Source organism: Aspergillus vadensis, assembly GCF_003184925.1.
Source record: "Aspergillus vadensis CBS 113365 unplaced genomic scaffold BO88scaffold_3, whole genome shotgun sequence".
Lineage (NCBI taxonomy): Eukaryota > Fungi > Ascomycota > Eurotiomycetes > Eurotiales > Aspergillaceae > Aspergillus > Aspergillus vadensis.
The window spans coordinates 816,383-832,305 of record NW_020292041.1 but is presented as its reverse complement, the minus strand read 5'-3'; the positions used below and the strand labels follow the sequence as shown (position 1 = coordinate 832,305).

At 51.9% G+C, this 15,923-nt stretch overlaps 6 protein-coding genes across 6 annotated transcripts; 3 read left to right on the top strand and 3 right to left on the bottom strand.

The window, feature by feature from the left end:
• The first annotated feature begins 118 nt into the window (after nt 1-118).
• On the top strand, nt 119-2,014 carry BO88DRAFT_381566 (Zn(II)2Cys6 transcription factor). Its single transcript, XM_025704590.1, has 2 exons — nt 119-290; nt 360-2,014. Exons 1-2 carry the CDS (start codon nt 196-198, stop codon nt 1,903-1,905), a joined length of 1,641 nt encoding a protein of 546 aa, XP_025566543.1. The 5' UTR covers nt 119-195; the 3' UTR covers nt 1,906-2,014.
• A 329-nt stretch (nt 2,015-2,343) lies between these two features.
• BO88DRAFT_332257 (uncharacterized protein) lies at nt 2,344-5,274 on the bottom strand (the record flags this gene model as incomplete). The annotated part of the gene is made up of 3 exons (XM_025702716.1): nt 2,344-3,013; nt 3,078-4,379; nt 4,928-5,274. The coding sequence occupies 3 exons, from the start codon at nt 5,272-5,274 to the stop codon at nt 2,344-2,346; spliced, it is 2,319 nt and encodes a 772-aa protein (XP_025566542.1).
• A 1,467-nt stretch (nt 5,275-6,741) lies between these two features.
• BO88DRAFT_473416 (uncharacterized protein) lies at nt 6,742-7,978 on the top strand (the record flags this gene model as incomplete). Its single annotated transcript, XM_025711775.1, has 3 exons — nt 6,742-6,826; nt 7,034-7,136; nt 7,200-7,978. The coding sequence occupies 3 exons, from the start codon at nt 6,742-6,744 to the stop codon at nt 7,939-7,941; spliced, it is 930 nt and encodes a 309-aa protein (XP_025566541.1). The 3' UTR covers nt 7,942-7,978.
• A 323-nt stretch (nt 7,979-8,301) lies between these two features.
• Nucleotides 8,302-9,763, bottom strand: BO88DRAFT_168684 (aquaporin). The gene is made up of 3 exons (XM_025701646.1): nt 9,327-9,763; nt 8,977-9,277; nt 8,302-8,914 (listed from the first exon to the last, which is right to left on the bottom strand). Exons 1-3 carry the CDS (start codon nt 9,651-9,653, stop codon nt 8,523-8,525), a joined length of 1,020 nt encoding a protein of 339 aa, XP_025566540.1. The 5' UTR covers nt 9,654-9,763; the 3' UTR covers nt 8,302-8,522.
• A 1,575-nt stretch (nt 9,764-11,338) lies between these two features.
• fhpA (flavohemoprotein) lies at nt 11,339-12,592 on the top strand (the record flags this gene model as incomplete). The annotated part of the gene is made up of 1 exon (XM_025702711.1): nt 11,339-12,592. The coding sequence occupies one exon, from the start codon at nt 11,339-11,341 to the stop codon at nt 12,590-12,592; it is 1,254 nt and encodes a 417-aa protein (XP_025566539.1).
• A 201-nt stretch (nt 12,593-12,793) lies between these two features.
• BO88DRAFT_358642 (S53 family peptidase) lies at nt 12,794-15,191 on the bottom strand. Its single transcript, XM_025703793.1, has 3 exons — nt 14,781-15,191; nt 13,737-14,713; nt 12,794-13,668 (listed from the first exon to the last, which is right to left on the bottom strand). Exons 1-3 carry the CDS (start codon nt 14,890-14,892, stop codon nt 12,916-12,918), a joined length of 1,842 nt encoding a protein of 613 aa, XP_025566538.1. The 5' UTR covers nt 14,893-15,191; the 3' UTR covers nt 12,794-12,915.
• Nucleotides 15,192-15,923: the final 732 nt, after the last annotated feature.

Genomic DNA, 15,923 nt, shown 5'->3' with positions numbered 1-15,923 from the left:
TCCAATCAGGTCGAATCGCCCCCAACGGGTGTGGCTGACTAACGCGAGCAGGAAGCATTAGTGTCATCCTCTCATTGCCTCATCCTAGTTTCTCCCCATTTTTTAACCATCACCCTGGCCATGTCTCTCTTGATTCTCGCTGGCTAGGTAGCCGGTTCGCATATATAGCCTGCAGAATCTTGGCTGAGATCCAACATGTCATCTTCAACCATGGGCGTCCAGGAACCAGCGCCGAAGAAAAGGACCCGGGTCAGTCACACCAAAGTGCGTACGGGTTGTCGGACCTGTAGGTACGGAGTCACCGTGGGCCTTCATTGTTTGCTTGTGCATGGGGACCACCGTTAATGTGGATCATGTAGGATTCGCCATAAGAAATGTGACGAAACCCGACCCATCTGTCGCATGTGCAGCAGCACTGGTCGGATATGCGATGGATACCAGCAAACCATCGATAGAAGAACGCGCGCTTCCAAGCTCCGGCTCGCTTCAACATCGCCGTCATCGACTAGCAGCTCATCTTCAACGGTGAGCGTGCCGTCCCTAGTGTCGGATCTAATCTTACACACCAATGAAATCGACCTCACCCGGCAGGAGCGTTGGTATCTCGATTTCTTCCGCAGGAATACCGCTTTTCAATGTTCCGGTTACTTTGATGATGACTTCTGGCTACGTCTAGTCCACCAAGTCACCGAAGCCGAGCCAGCAGTCCGCCATGCTGCCATCGCATTAAGTGCCCTCCACTGTAACTTTGAGCGCACCAGTACCGGTCAGGGGGCCATAGACAGCCGCCTACCTCTCCAACAATGTGTCAAAGCAATATCCTCACTGCGACACCAGCTAGCGGGTGGAGTTCCATCCAGCGCTAACATGGAAATAACACTCGTGACCTGCGTATTGTTCGTCTCATTCATGTTTCTGCAGGGTGATACGCACTCTGCCTGTTGTCACTTGCGTGGTGGTCTCAAACTTCTTAAAGAATGGAGAACCACCGGCAAACCGGGATATTCTACCACGGGTACAGTACTGATGAAAGTGTTTGCCCGTCTACAACTACAATGGTCGACTTTTGCCGACGAAGTCTTCGTTGAGGAGGTGGATAGTAACCGCTGCGACGCCCCCTACATGGAGGTCAACGACCTCAGTCTTGAAGAGCCGACCGACAGCTTAGAAAAAGCCGGCAGCCTACTCGTCAGACTAGGCCGACTGGTACTGACTCCTAATCCCTCCGACCCCTCCTCACCAGGCTACTGCACCGTCCTAGACAGCAGACGCATGGCCATCCTCAATAAGCTTCAGAACTGGACCACAGAACTCGACAACTCAATGACATGCACCGGCAACACCCTACTCCTCCGCGACAGCACCATCCTCACCGTCCTCAAACTCTGGAGCGAAATTATCTACATCATGGCCGCGACAGAAACGCGTCTCGGTGGCAGTGAAACTCGCTTTGATGCTTTTCACCTCAACTTCGGTCGAGCCGTAGCCCTTGCCAAGATCCTCCTCCTCTCCACACCTACCCAATCAACCATGCCCAACTTCTCCATCGGAATGGGCATCATTCCTCCACTTTTCTTCTGTGCCTTCAAATGTCGCGACTGGTACATACGGCGAGAAGCAGTACAATTACTCCGCAGTTGTCAGAGACAGGAAGGTCTCTGGACTACACCGGGGGCTGTGCTCGTCCTGGAACGATTGATCGAGATCGAATCTAAAGGCCTCATGCCGGGAGATCTGGTTCCAGAGTCACGCCGCATTGACTCGATACATGTGAACATCCTTCCAGATGATCATAAGATTGGGTTATGGTATCGTCGATCGGGCCGGCAGATGGGATTGGACGGCTATGTGGATGTCGGCTCGGGGATGTGGGAGAAGGCATTACTGGATTATCATGTGGGGTAATGCTTTGGGGAACGATAAATAAACACCTCGTAATGGAATTCGGTGGTAGCATTGTAAACCTAGATTATATTATGTATTAGATACCAATTTGTTATGGCGTTATTTCAACAATCAATAAATCATTTCTGATTGAAACCGGACTGAAAATCATAATCAGCAGTCGCTGCCTGGTATTACCACCCTTACCAAGTGCAAGCTTCATCACTGCCACTTTACAACCTTGTATCTCACATTTATGGGATGCATGCCAACCTCAGCCTGCCAACCTCACACTACCGCTAATAAGCAAACGCCCTTCAACACGATACTGACAACAATCAAACATTTAAACAATATCAATTAACACTCATTACAATAGGCTATATGAAACAAACCCGCCCCTCTCTCTTCCATCCCTTCTATATCAAGTCACTACTACTACTACTACTACCACTAAACCTAATACCACTGACACCTCACCACCGGATTAAACATACTCACACTCAACGCCCCATAACAATCATGCACCTTACTACTCCCATAACTCTCACAATCGACCGTCTTCCCCAACTGCGGACAAGTAAACGTGCCGGGCTCATCACTCGTCCCCTTATACACACAATCCTCCATATCATGGATCTTAAAATCCAACTTCTTCGTCCCATCGGGATACGGCGGATCCACCACCTTGATATTCCCACTGGCCTCAAGCTCGCCCGCCTCCGCATCCTTACAACAGTCAATTGAGGAGCCGATGTCCGGCGTGAAGAACGACCAGTAGCTGTACACGTCGGAGAGGTAGGCAATGACCATTTGGGCCGTGGGCGTCGGCGTCGGCGCCGTGTAGATCGTGCTGCTGGTGCCGGCGCATTTCGTGTACGTGAAGGTCGAGAAGTAGCTTAGCGTGGAGGTGGCGCAGACGAGGACGTCGCTGTTGAGTTCGGTGGTGGTGAAGGGGGGGTCGGATGTGGTTTTTGTGCTGGTGGTTTTTGTGGTGCTCGTGCTGGTGGGGGTCGGGATGGAGGTGTAGGAGCAGCCGCTGCCCGAGGGGAGTTCGGACAGGGTTGTGTAGTCGCCGTTCGGTTGGTTGCAGACGCAGACGTTGCCGGAGCCGTTGTCGGGGTCGGCGCTGGGGGTTGGGTTAGTGGGTTTGTGGTTGGTGAGGGTGGGGATGGGGAAGGGGAAGGGCTTACTGGTTCGTGCAGAGGGGCGTGGTGTAGGAGGAGGTTGTGGTGACTAGGGTTGTGGCGGTCTGGTTGCGTGATGGTGAGGGCGTCACGCTGGAGGTGTGGTGGGTGGTGCTGGTGTCGCTGGCTGTTCCGCTGTGCGTGTGGATTATGATAGTTGTGGTGTCGGTCGACGTACTAGATTTGCTGTCGGTACTGGTGGATGTGGAGTTGGTCGTAGCAATGCTGGACGTGTGGGCTGACGAGGATGCAGACAGCGGTGCGGAAGAAGAGGATTCAGTAGACTTGGTGGATGTGGTCTTCCTTGTGGTGGTGGTATCTGTGGATGTAGTCTTGCTTGCTGCAGCGGATGACGATGCTACCTGTGAGGATTCTGTCTTAGACTTGGTCTTGGTCTTTGTGGAGGTAGAAGAATCTTTGGTGCTTGTCGAAGTGGGTGAAGCAGAGGCGCTCCCAGAGTGGCCGCCTGAGCCGGCAGACGAGATAGAGTCGGAAGTTGTGGTGGACTTTGTCGACGTCTTGGTTGTTGTAGACTTCGTAGACGAATCGGTATCCGTATTGGTAGACGTGGCGGTTTTTGAGGACTTTGAAGACGTATCGCCAGAGGATGTGGTCGTTGTCGTACCGGTGCTCGTCGCGGTGGAGCCAGTGGCAGTCACTCCCACTGCACTGAGGGAACTTCCTTCGGTCTCAAAGGCGTCAAAGTAGGACGAGAGCTTGGACTCATCCGAAGAATCACTGTCTGACGAACTGCCCAAAATTGACACTGCCTCATCCGCAGTACTGGAGATGCAGCTCGCAATCCCGATGAGATCTCCCAGCAGGCCTCCGCCACTGCTACAACTGTCAAGCACCGAGTCGCTGCCACCAGAGCCTGAACTTATAGAACTCGGTGCTCCAAGTACGTCGAGAACATCATCCGCTACGGGAATGACACGCTTCAGGGGTTTGATGAGATCGGATGCCTTGACGGACTTGGGGTCCTTCTTCCATTTCTTGATCACTGGGTATGTGTCCTTTACGAGCTTGTAGAGGTGCTTGATGATGGCGTAGACATCAACAGAGGAAGTGGTTGTGCTGCTGGTGGTTGAAATTGTCGAGTTCGGTGTCGTGGAGGGGCCGGTTGTGATGCTAGCACTTTGGCTGGTATCAGTGTTCGTGGTGGTAGTGGTAGTGGTAGTGATGGAGTGAGTGCTCGATGTAGGAGTATGTGATGCAGGGCTTGATGAAGCAGTCTCTGCGGAGCTGGAGCTTGACTTTGACGTAGGAGTGTGAGACGCAGAGCTGGACGTGGTGTCCTCAGTATGGCTGTGGGCTGTCTGGGTCTTGGGCGAAGAGCTAGTGCTCGGTTTGGATGAAGCCGGCGTCGACGTGGTAGGGGTATGAGAACGAACAGGCGTCGATGAGCTCGTGGAAGTGTCGTGCTGAGCTGAAGCCGACGAGCTTGTCGAGATGTCCGATGAAGACGTGGACAACGTAGGCGTGTGAGTGTGGGTATCCTTCGATGTACTGATTTTTTGGGATGATGTAGCAGACTCAGATGAAGCATGCTCTGAGGAACTCGAAGAATGAGTGGAAAGAGTGTGGGTTGAAGGAGTAGGAGATGGACTCGTGGGAGTCTCAATGGAAGCAGGAGTGAACAAGCTGCTAGGGGAGCGAATGGAAGTCTCCTTGGAGACGACAGAATGAGAATGACTTGACGCAGTAATATGATCTTGAGCAGGGACACCTGCAGAAGAACTTGACAATGTCGTCGTATGAGAGTGGAAACTCGAAGGAGTGTATTGGCTGACAGACGTGTCATGGACACTACTACCATTAGAACCTATCTTTTTGATTATCAAGGGAAGACTGACCTTTGGGGTGTGTTTAGAGGCGCGCTAGAGTACGAGAGTGTCGTGGCCTCATGAGAAGACTTCGATGCTCCATCGTGGTCATCGGCTGAGGTCCCTTGAGTAGCACCAAGGGAGGCGGTAGCTAGCGAAGAAGGAGAGTACAATGGAGTATTCGAGGCTGAGATCGTGGTGGCTGTTGAATCCGACTCCGAAGTCCATGAAGGATGGCTCTCAGAAGAGGTTCTACCCTGGGTGTGTGCAACAGCTGACGAGCCCGGATGCGACGACTGAGGAAGCCCTAACGCTGGTGAGACGATGCTTGCAGCGTAGAGCCCTGCCAGCAGGGTTTTTGCATTAAAGAGTGGCATTGTCCAAAGGACGATAGAGAATGACTGTAACAAGCAAAACAAAGAGTGAGTGACAGTTGGCTTACGCTTGGCATAGGAAAATCTCCTGATGGGGGACTGTTTCTTTAGTATTCCCAACTCTTACTCCTTGGTGGCTGAGCTTCGGTAACAGCGTAGAGCATCGGGCTGGCCGCGGCGGTGGCTTTTGGCCCTCTGGGGGCCAAAACCAAGCAATACCACCATCCCCCTTCATTAATGCTTCGAGTCATTTCTAATCGTAGCATTGTCTGCCTACTGCAGGTACGGAACTATCGGTCGCATGCGCGAGTCAAGCTGTCGTGCTTATTACTGGATGGAAAAGTGTAAATCCTATCAGGATGCGCGTTTGAACTTGGCTTAATCAAACCCGATCCTCTGGCCCCCAAGACAGCCTGAATGGGGCGAGAACTTCGCCAGAACAAGCGATAATATAGGCGATCTTTGCACTGCCTGGTGGTCAACGCGGATAGTTTGCCCGATCGCTGCTTAGAAGACAGTCTCCTAGATCGGCTAAGTGCTTAGCTTTCTGTCTAGGCGACCAAAGAGCGTGGAGATGGCTCCAACGCATGTGCTGGGCTATATAGCAAAGGTAAGATATGGATGGCTTATATTGAGACGGTCCGAGCTGCCATTGTATCTGTGCTGAAGTAGGTCTCAGATAGATGGTCCATTGAAAATGAGGCAGATTTTACAACTGAATGGATAGAATCGAAATCGAGAGATTATAAGGTGGATGCACCAGCGGAGGAACGCTTGAGAATGCGGAAGGATTTGCTGGAAGCACAGGAAGAATTGAGAGTTGGGAGCTAAATGGAATGCTTGGTAGCCAGCTAGACTCTGGATAGCTTGGACAGAACAAGACAATCATTGGAATATCCAATGGATTGTCAGTTGGTCCAACGGTAGAAATGTAATGGACTATCTGGTTTTTGATGGACATATATTCTTCCCGGAGGACAGAAACAGAATTCATTAGCTGAAAAGGTATTTGACTACTTTAGTCCATGGATATTTCCAGACAGCTGGAAGCAATGGCCATTGGCATCTCAAATCGACAAAGATCGCAAAAACCACCAAACCATTTGACTACATGCTTGCTGATCTATAGACTTGCATGCAAATATTGTTATGGAATACGTAAACAGCCACCCAGAAGCTTTCATGAAAGACCTCTTGAACACATAATTATATGTTCAAAACACTGAAAGAAAGGCTTATAACTCTCGTAGACAACGGCCCAGGATGGGGGTATTACCATGGTTATGTGTAGTAGTACCGGTCAGGGCTACCTCATCTTACCTCAGTATCACCTCACTCTGGACATCATTCCTCCTGAAAGTCTCCTTATACTATCCATCTCTTCTCATACTCTCTTTCTCATCTCTCATCTCTCATCTCTCATCTTCAATTTCTCATCCTTCCTTCTCTCTGCCACCGATATCTTCCAAGATGTCTAATCATTATATTACCCGTGCTGTTCACTCACTGAGCCACGCTGAAACGTTCAGTGAAGCTCTCAAGGCCATCAACGACGGTGTGACCAGAGCCCTACCGTCCAAGCGCCAATACAAACAAGGCATCGTACTGAGCTTTCGCTGGGAGAACGACGACTTAGACCGGAAGGATATTGCCGAGTTTCTACGACTTTTCGAGAGGAAATACGGCTTCAAAACTGATTCATTATTGCTCCCATCTGCGCCCATAGCGGAGGTAGCCTTGGCTATCCAGGCGAAAATCCAAGCAATACTCTCTATCTATGACTCCTCGGATACGCTCTTCGTCATTGTGTATGAAGGCCATTCGAATGCGTACTATGACATACCCAATGCCTGTGTTAGTATTATGTAAGTAGATTCATATACGAATTCCCCGGAGATAATCATTCAATACGCTAAGTGACACTATAGGGGCTCGGCAAGAGAACCTACGGTTTCTTTGCCTTGGGGCTTTGTGGAGACCGCGCTGGCCTTTACAGATGGAGATGTCATCTTTATCCTGGACTCGCCGTTCCCATCTAGGGCGGCATTAAACTGTGAAGATATTGAGTACCTTGTGGTCTCGGCATTCAGATCACCAGCAGCCAGGGGCATCGATGTTTCCCTAACGAGGCGACTCATTGACCTACTGAATCAAGTGGATACTGAAATCACTTTATCACAAATACACGCCAAGCTCACCGTGCATGCAAACCGTCCAGACAGCCAACTGGGACTTATCCCTGTACATTTCCCCGCCAAGTACAAGCCATCCATCACTCTTCGTCCTCTGGGAGCGCGCCCAAGGCAGCTTAGAGGTCTCCGAAAGGCAGATGACTTGTCAGATGGTAAGGTGTTGGTTACTGTTCGGATCTCAGACACGACCAGTGTGCCGGATATAGTCGAGCAATGCATCCAGTGCTTATCAGAATCGATCGCGGAGGATGTGGCAGATATCAAGATTGAAGGTGTCTTCAAGTTCAGTCCAGACTCATCCTTGTTACTGCTTACAATGCCAACTGCTGTTTGGAGCATGCTTCGTCATAATCACTCCTTTGACTTCGTCGGTGTCGTCCAGTCACATAATCTACTTTCTCACAGGTCGACTAGTACTACTCAACCCCTGCCTCTTGCTAGTGGGAATTCTGACTTACCCTACCGGGGCAAGAACTGATATTTTCATTGATTGTTTTATTTTTTATTTATTTATTTATTTTTTTTTTTTTTACTTCTATTTATTTATTTTTCTTTTCTTTTCAGGGGGGATCCAAGATCACTAGTATACCATTGACGCAGGAATCATGGATGCGATAATTGAATGCAAAGTGACGCTACGTACTCCTATTAGAGCATGCATCATGACTTCTAGGAAAGCGATTGAGTTACTGCAAACCGGCACGTGGTATTGCACGGAGCATGACTTCTTCCGCTAAAAACATGACCAAAGCCAAGACTTGATCCTGTCTCGTGGAAGTTGCGGAAGTCGGAAGTTGATTTGGACTACAGAGCCGCGGAGATAGAAGCTCCCCGCGGAGATGGTCAAATTGCCTCAAATGGTACTCCGTAGATGAACCACCACGCCACTCGCGCCAACCCTTGAGTATCTGTGCAAATTCTCGTCGAACCTGGCCAGAACATCAAACGAAAGAAAAAAAATAGTACACCTAGAAAGTAATTACGTAATTAACCGGTTGCCATCAATCTTATACCCCCTAGCGCTTCGTTTCCATTCCACCATCCACCACACCCGGTTGTCTACACCTGCTCCGCTCCGTGAGGGATATTAGGAATATTAGGGTTATTCTGCAGTTGTGAGTTGGTCGGGGTGTGGTTCCTCCGGCCGGCTGTTGGGGATTGCGGCTGCTCTACCGTAGTAGCTTCGGAGTTATATGAGGGACGGTGCATCGACATATCCCACGATCCGGGACCTCCCGAGCCCATCTTGGCTTCCCATTCATTGTAGTCTTGGCCGGGGTTGACGGTGGTGTACTGGAACATCTTGAGGAAGGTGAAGAAGCCGCATGCGAGGAGACTTCCCAGCAACGGACCGACCCAGTAGATCCAGTGGTACCCGGGGAAACTGCGGTTGATGACGTCAGGACCGAGCGATCGCGCTGGGTTGAGTGAGCCGCCAGTATAGTAGTCCCCTTAAAGGAGGTGGTTAGTCGCATATAATCTGGTAGCAATTGGACCGAAGTCAGTTACTTACCAACCATCTCAGTCACAAAGAATACCAGTCCAATGCCCACAGGAGCCAGGAAGGTGGATTTATGTTTCACAACAGCCAGCATAATGATAATGAGCACCAGCTGAGCCGTCAAGAACATCTCGATGAACAGCCCCTGCGAGATTGAAGCACCACCGCCCAGACGAGTGCCGACGTTCAAGTCACCTGGGAACAAAGCACTCACGACACCGGCAGCCGCGATGCCTGCGATGAGCTGGACCCCGAAAACAATGACCCCACGGACGGGAGACAATCCACCAACCAGACACAGGGCTAGAGTGACCTAGAATAACGATCAATCGCAAATCTGGAAACTGGGATGGTAAGCATACGGCAGGGTTGAATAAACCTCCAGTCACTCGATAAAATGCCCACACATTGACCATCAACGAGAATCCAAAGCAGAGCGAGGAGTATAGCAGGTTTGGAGTGTTTGGAGGAGACCCGGGCGCTGGTTTTGGGGTATTAGACACCTGTGTCCCAGCGAAGGAGAAGAAGAGGAAGAGAAAGGTTCCCACGAATTCCCCGACGGCGGCGATGAAATTGTTCCGCGTTGTGTCGGCGAGGTGTAGCATAGGAAGCTGGTTATTCGAGGACCTGTAAACGGGAGTCGTTCCCCCGTCGGGGTTGCGCTTGCGAAACCATTGTTGCGGCCCCATGATGATATTCGTTACGATTTGTTCGAAACAAGGCCGATTGTGAGCGGAATCTATTTGCGACCAAGAAAGGGGGCTGCTAGAGCAACAGAGCGGCTTTTATGCATCAGGGTAGGGCGAGCTGTCAGCTCCGCAATACCAGCTGGAGCAAACGTCATGACGTTCTCTTCCGGCAGGAGGCTTGAAAGAGGTTTATTTCGGTTCGCAGGTGGTGAGCCATCGATCAGAGAAGATTTGGCTCAGGCTCGGGAAGAGCAGCCATAAATAATGAGCTAGACGACTTGGATACGACCATGGTTGAGCCGAAAAAATGAGGAGCATTGAGTGTTCTGGACCTTGCTTTGTGGCGTTGAGCAACCAGACAACAGTGGCTACGTTGAGAGGAGGAGTATAGTTCGATATGCTTCATTTAAGGGAAACTCCATCTAACGACGAGCTAGTTAGCATGTAGTCTCTTCTCTGGAGCCACAAATTTATGAAGCCGAATTGAGGTTGCATTACTGTTTGTTTTCTCTTTGGGGGTCCGACTCGGGAAGAGCCCCACGCAGATTTGATTGACGGCGGAAGGCGGATGGACAATTTCGTTGACGTTACATGTTAACAATGCGAATGAGCAGATGCTTTGCATCGAGCCAGTGTGGGGTGTTTCCACCCTGTAGCCAAGACAAGAGCTTAGCAGGAGACTATTGTGGTAGTCTTACTGTCTTGGAGAGTAGTGAGATCAACCATCCCAGAAAGGACTAGCGCATATTTATCCCGGCGATACCTTAATCCGAGGGAAAGAAGAGGCGTCACTTCCTTCCTTCCACTGCATCATTCGCATCTTCCTCGGTGTCTCGTCGGTCCCTGCATTGCCGCAGCATCGTACAATAGTACTTTCGCTAAAATGTATCATGCATCAGACATGACTAACAGCATCTTTGTGACTGGATGAGCTCAAACAACGGCCTCCCCGAGGAGTTCGTGAGCGTTGAATGGATCACCCCACGGCCGAGACTCGGTTGGTCTCGGGCTCCCCCCTAAAACTTCCGGTCGGGCGTCGGGATTTGGTGGGCTGATCAAAGCCCTCAAATTAATAATTTGCTGCGAGTCATTTTGACTTTAGCTCGCTTGTGATTCTGTCTCGGCGTGCCATGACAGCAGAGAAGCAGCTGCAGGAGCAGACGTCTGCCTTCTTATCAGATGCCTCAATAGTGATGGATGTGACGGATATGCAGCTCCCACTGGGGGATCTGCTTTATCTGACAGGAGTGACAGCCCCTTGAACCAATTGAGAATGACTTGATTATCTTTTCACACTCAAAATTCTCCCAACCCAATCACGGATCGACAGCCTTAGCATCATCTGGAACCTGATTTGACGCGTTAGTCTGGCACTTTCTGTACTTCCCCAGTTTCTCCGCGGAGATGCTCAAAAGGCCGCGCCGTTCAACTAGTATACACAAAAAAAGTGGAAGCAAGAAAAAACTTCTCCCGCCACGGCATGCCGTCCACCCGAACTAACAAAAGCCCTCAAGGACCACCTAATTGCTCACCGGATTATAAATACTAGGATAGACCATCACCATCAAAATGCTTTCCCCTTTCCTTCACCAAGATCATTCTTAGACTCGTTCTCTTTTGGTACTCTTTGCATCATTTGTACTTCTAGATCTTCCCGTTCACGGCAGATACATCCACACTAAACAATGGGTCTTACCCAGGAACAAACTGATATCATCAAGGCCACCGTGCCTGTGATTAAGGAGCATGGCAACGCAGTTACCAGCGTGTTCTACAAGAACATGCTCGCCGCACACCCTGAGCTGAATGCCATCTTCAACTCCTCCAACCAAGTCAACGGCCACCAACCCCGCGCCCTCGCCGGTGCTGTTTTTGCCTACGCCGCCAACATCGACAACCTTGGTGCCCTCGGCCCCGCAGTCGAGCTCATCTGCAACAAGCATGCCTCTCTCTACATTCAGCCTGAGCACTACAACATCGTCGGCAAATTCTTGCTCGAGGCCATGGGCGAAGTCCTTGGTGACGCCTTCACCCCCGCCATCAAGGACGCGTGGGCCGCCGCTTACTTCCAACTCGCTGATATCATGATCAACCGCGAAGCTGCCCTCTACAAGGAGGCCGACGGATGGACCGAGTTCCGCGATTTCCGCATTGCTAAGAAGGTTCCTGAATCTTCTGAGATCACCTCCTTCTATCTCGAGCCTGTCGATGGCAAGCCCCTCCCTTCTTTCCGTCCCGGACAATACATCTCTATCCAGCTCTTCGTCCCCCAACTCAACCACCCTCAAGCCAGACAATACTCTCTCAGTGACAAGCCCCGCTCCGATTACTACCGGATCTCCGTGAAGAAGGAGGTTGGTCTCAATGCCACTGAACCGGGTGCCGAAGCCCACCCCGGCCTCGTATCCAACATCCTGCACGATCTCAAGAAAGAGGGTGACATCATCAAGGTGTCGCACCCCCAGGGTGACTTCTTCCTGTCCGATGCGGAGAAGCAGAGCTCCAGCCCCATCGTTCTCTTGGCAGCCGGTGTGGGTCTGACCCCGCTCACCTCGATCCTGAACACCATCCTCGAGGCCGAATCCGAAACCCAGCGCAAAATCACCTTTGTTCATGGCGCTCGCACCTCGGCCGCCCGTGCCTTCAAGCCCCAGATCCGCGAGCTGGCCACCAAGGTGCCTAACTTGCAGGCCTTCTTCTTTACCAGCCACCCAGCTGGCGAGGACAAGCAGGGTGAAGACTACGACTTTGCCGGTCGCCTGGATCTGAGCAAGCTGGATTCGAAGAAGGACCTGTTCCTGGACGATGCGACAACGCAGTACTATGTGTGCGGTCCCGAGTCGTTCATGCTGGACGTGAAGGGTAGGCTGGCTGCCGAGGGCGTGAGCGCGGACCGCATCAAGATGGAGCTGTTTGGCACGGGTGGTGTGCCCGCTTGATTGCATCATTGACAGATACACACTGCATACGCTTTTATCTGCTACCGATACAGATAGAGTAGAGCTTTGCGTTATGGGTTACGACTGCCTGGGTTAACCTTTGTATATATTTTAGATCTTTAATACCCTCCACTCAATTAATAATTCGTTATACATTACAATCATTTCACCTACACTTACGCAGTAAACAATCACAAATCACACTCATTAAACATTTCTTCCAGATTGTCACAGTTTGGAAAAACTAATTATGTATGAAAGTTATCCACACAATCGACCTAATATTCACAACGAAAAGAAAATTCCTTTCCCCCATCTCACTCTTAATTGCCATACTCCTTCGCTTCACCCAACGCGACTCCCTTCAACTTCGCAAAATCCGGAGTACCCAGCCCGGAAACCGGATCCCACCCAGTGGTCGCATTCCAACTAGCAAACGGCACAACGGGACTTCCATTGGGCGTGCCTCCAAACCGATTCCGCCCATCACAACCCACACTTCCGCCCGTCACGATATCATTCAACGCGCCGCTCTCACTCCCCACGCCGTAAAGAAACGGATTCAGGAATCCCATAACAGGCAACCCCGCTCTCAATCTCGCATCATTCAACAAGGCAATGACACCACTGAAGGTCGGCGCGGAGCAACTCGTCCCGTCGAACTGGCCCAGCATGCCCTTGTCGTAGACGGCGTAGTTCTCGCCCTGCGCGGCGACGTCGGGGAAGGCGCGGCCGGAGGCGTTGAAGAGGCCTGAGAACTTGTTGCCCAGGTGCTGGGTAAGGTAGGTTTGCACAGCGGCGTGTTGGTAGGAGGGGCGGGGCCAGAGGTCGGAGAAGCCTCCCGAGGAGAAGGAGACGGCTTGTTCTGGGGAGGTTTTGGAGGTGGCACCGACGGAGGTTACCCAGGGGCAGGAGGCCGGGAATTGAGGAGGGAAGTGGGTGCGGTTGGTGCCGTCGTTGGTGAGGCAGGCGGCGCCGACGCCGGAGTCGCCGCTGGAGAAGATTACGGAGACACCGCGGCTGCCGAGTTGGGCGTAGAGGTTGCAGACGGTGCGGGCGTAGGGAACGGGGATGGTCTGGAGTGGTAGGGGTGGTTAGTAGGGGTAGGTTTGAGGGAGGGTCTGGGGGATGAAAGGGAACGTACCTGTTCGTCTTCGCCGTAGGAGGTAGAGATGACTTGAGGGAGGTCGGAGTTGTTGAGCTTGAGGATGCCCTGGAGGAAGTCGAGGTAGGGCTCGTTGCTGTTGTCGTTGGGGTCAGGGGAGCTCAGGTCGGGGACGAGTTCGCCGCGTCCGCCAGTGCTGTATTCGGTGATGGGGATGGGAGCGCTGACGCCCAGGATGTACTGCAGGTCGAGGTTGGCTTCGCCGCTGTCGCTCAATGAAAGCTGGTCGTTCAGGCCGCCGTTGAACTGGACGACGCTGAAGTTCTGGCCAATGGCGTTGGGGGCCAGGTGCTGCTCGAACTTTTCGAGATCGGCATACCGGGCGTATTCTTCGAGGTAGCTGGCGAAGCCGACCTTGCTACCGGACTTGGGATCGGCCTGGTAGTCACCGATGTTGTAGAGCTGCTTCAGACAGTGCGGCGTGATGATGGAGTCGCAGTGGGAGGTGTTCTGGGCCAGGGTGGCTGCGGTCAGGAATGTTTCGTCGGCGTGCTTGGGCTTGCTGCGCATGGTGGCACGGTTCGGCTGGATCTGGCCAAAGCGAGTGGTGGGCTGGATCATGTTGATGTGCGAGACCAGGGCGTCGGGGATGGAGTATTGCAGGGTGCGCAGACGACGAATGTGCTTGGCGTCGCTGACATACCACTTGAAGTCGGCATCCAGCAGAGCATTGGCCTTGTTGACGGTGGTATGGAACTTGACCCAGTCGGCGTCGACCTGGATATTGTGGACTCCGGCGGATTCTAGCCAGTCGCGGACCGAGTCGACGGCGGTGTCGCTGGGCAGCAGCATGCGCTTCATCTCATCATGTGTGCGGAAATGCTTTCCATAGTCGGCGTGGCCGGGGGTGGACATGTCCATCACGGCTTGTTCGAAACCGGCAACATCGTGCTGCTGAAGGGCGATTTGAAGACGAATGATCTCGTTGCCTTGAGGATTGTTGGCGTATCTCCAGCCTGGTAGGATTCGGAGGAATTGCGTTAGTATACCGCTCGGGATAGTGAATTGATGTTTGTAACTCACCACTGGGGACGCCGGACAGCTTCTCGAAGATCTCCGCAGCTACGGGCGAAGGGAGTAGTGACAATACCGCGAGGGATACGGCTGCTCCCTGGCTAAGGAGGGAGGATAACATGGTGAAAGGGTGCCGGAGAGACGAGGATGAGGGGAAGAAGACGGCAAAGGGGAGGTGAAAGGGACGAGAGATAAATAGTATTATTTATTTATTTGTTATGGGGGGATCATTCAGCAGCAGGACTATCATTACTGCCACTGCAGGCGATTAAGACTGCGATGTGCATACCCTTACTGTATCGGGGGCTGGGAGGGGCGCTGATTGGGTCCGCTGCGAGTGTAGCCGAAGCTGGAGGTGACACTAGCGCCACACTGTCCGGCTGATCGACAGGGATATCCCATCATTCTGCTGTGTTTCTGTGCTGCTTGCTTTGTTTTTGTCAGGCTGCCCAAGATTTCAGTGTTTCGCAGGGCGCCCATTAAACCTGTTGTTGGGCTGGCTGGTTTGCACCATTCCCGCCAAGATCGTGCCAGGACCGGGCTTCTTATGATTGGCTGGGCGGGAGGCGGGAGAACAAGTTGGTGCCACTCGAGTGCAACCTCAGGAACCGCCCAGCCTGACCGGCTCCACCCGCCTTCTCTGCTTCCCCTTTCCTGGATCTTGGCACGGCTAGCAGAAGTGATAGTTCTGCTCCTATTTCGTCACTTTGGAAGCTTCTCCCCCCGCTTTCTTGATAAGCCACTAGCTAATCGGGCCAATCCCTTGGTTTCTGCAGCTTTGGGCTATCCTGAAGAGGCAGGTCACTGCTCGTAAGGTTCATTAATGTTATCTTCTACAATGTAGTATTCTGCTGTCATGGTCTCAGTGAAGGATCAACTCCTCCGATGCTTTCCCCGGCTCTCCGCCGGGTGTAGCATCCTCTTCTCCTTGGCGTGGGGAACCGAGGTAGAACAGGATGGGTATTGGGTAGACTGGTACTGACGCTGTGAAGCCAAATATCCTATTATCAGAACAGTATTGGAATGCCAGCATCTATTGCATATTGGTCACTGTCCAAATCTCAGTCCCATCTGTTATTCTTTTCTCCGGAATCCACAAATCTGCCTCTAGTCAACTATAAATAGTCCGATCTGCAGTGAACTTCAGCTCTC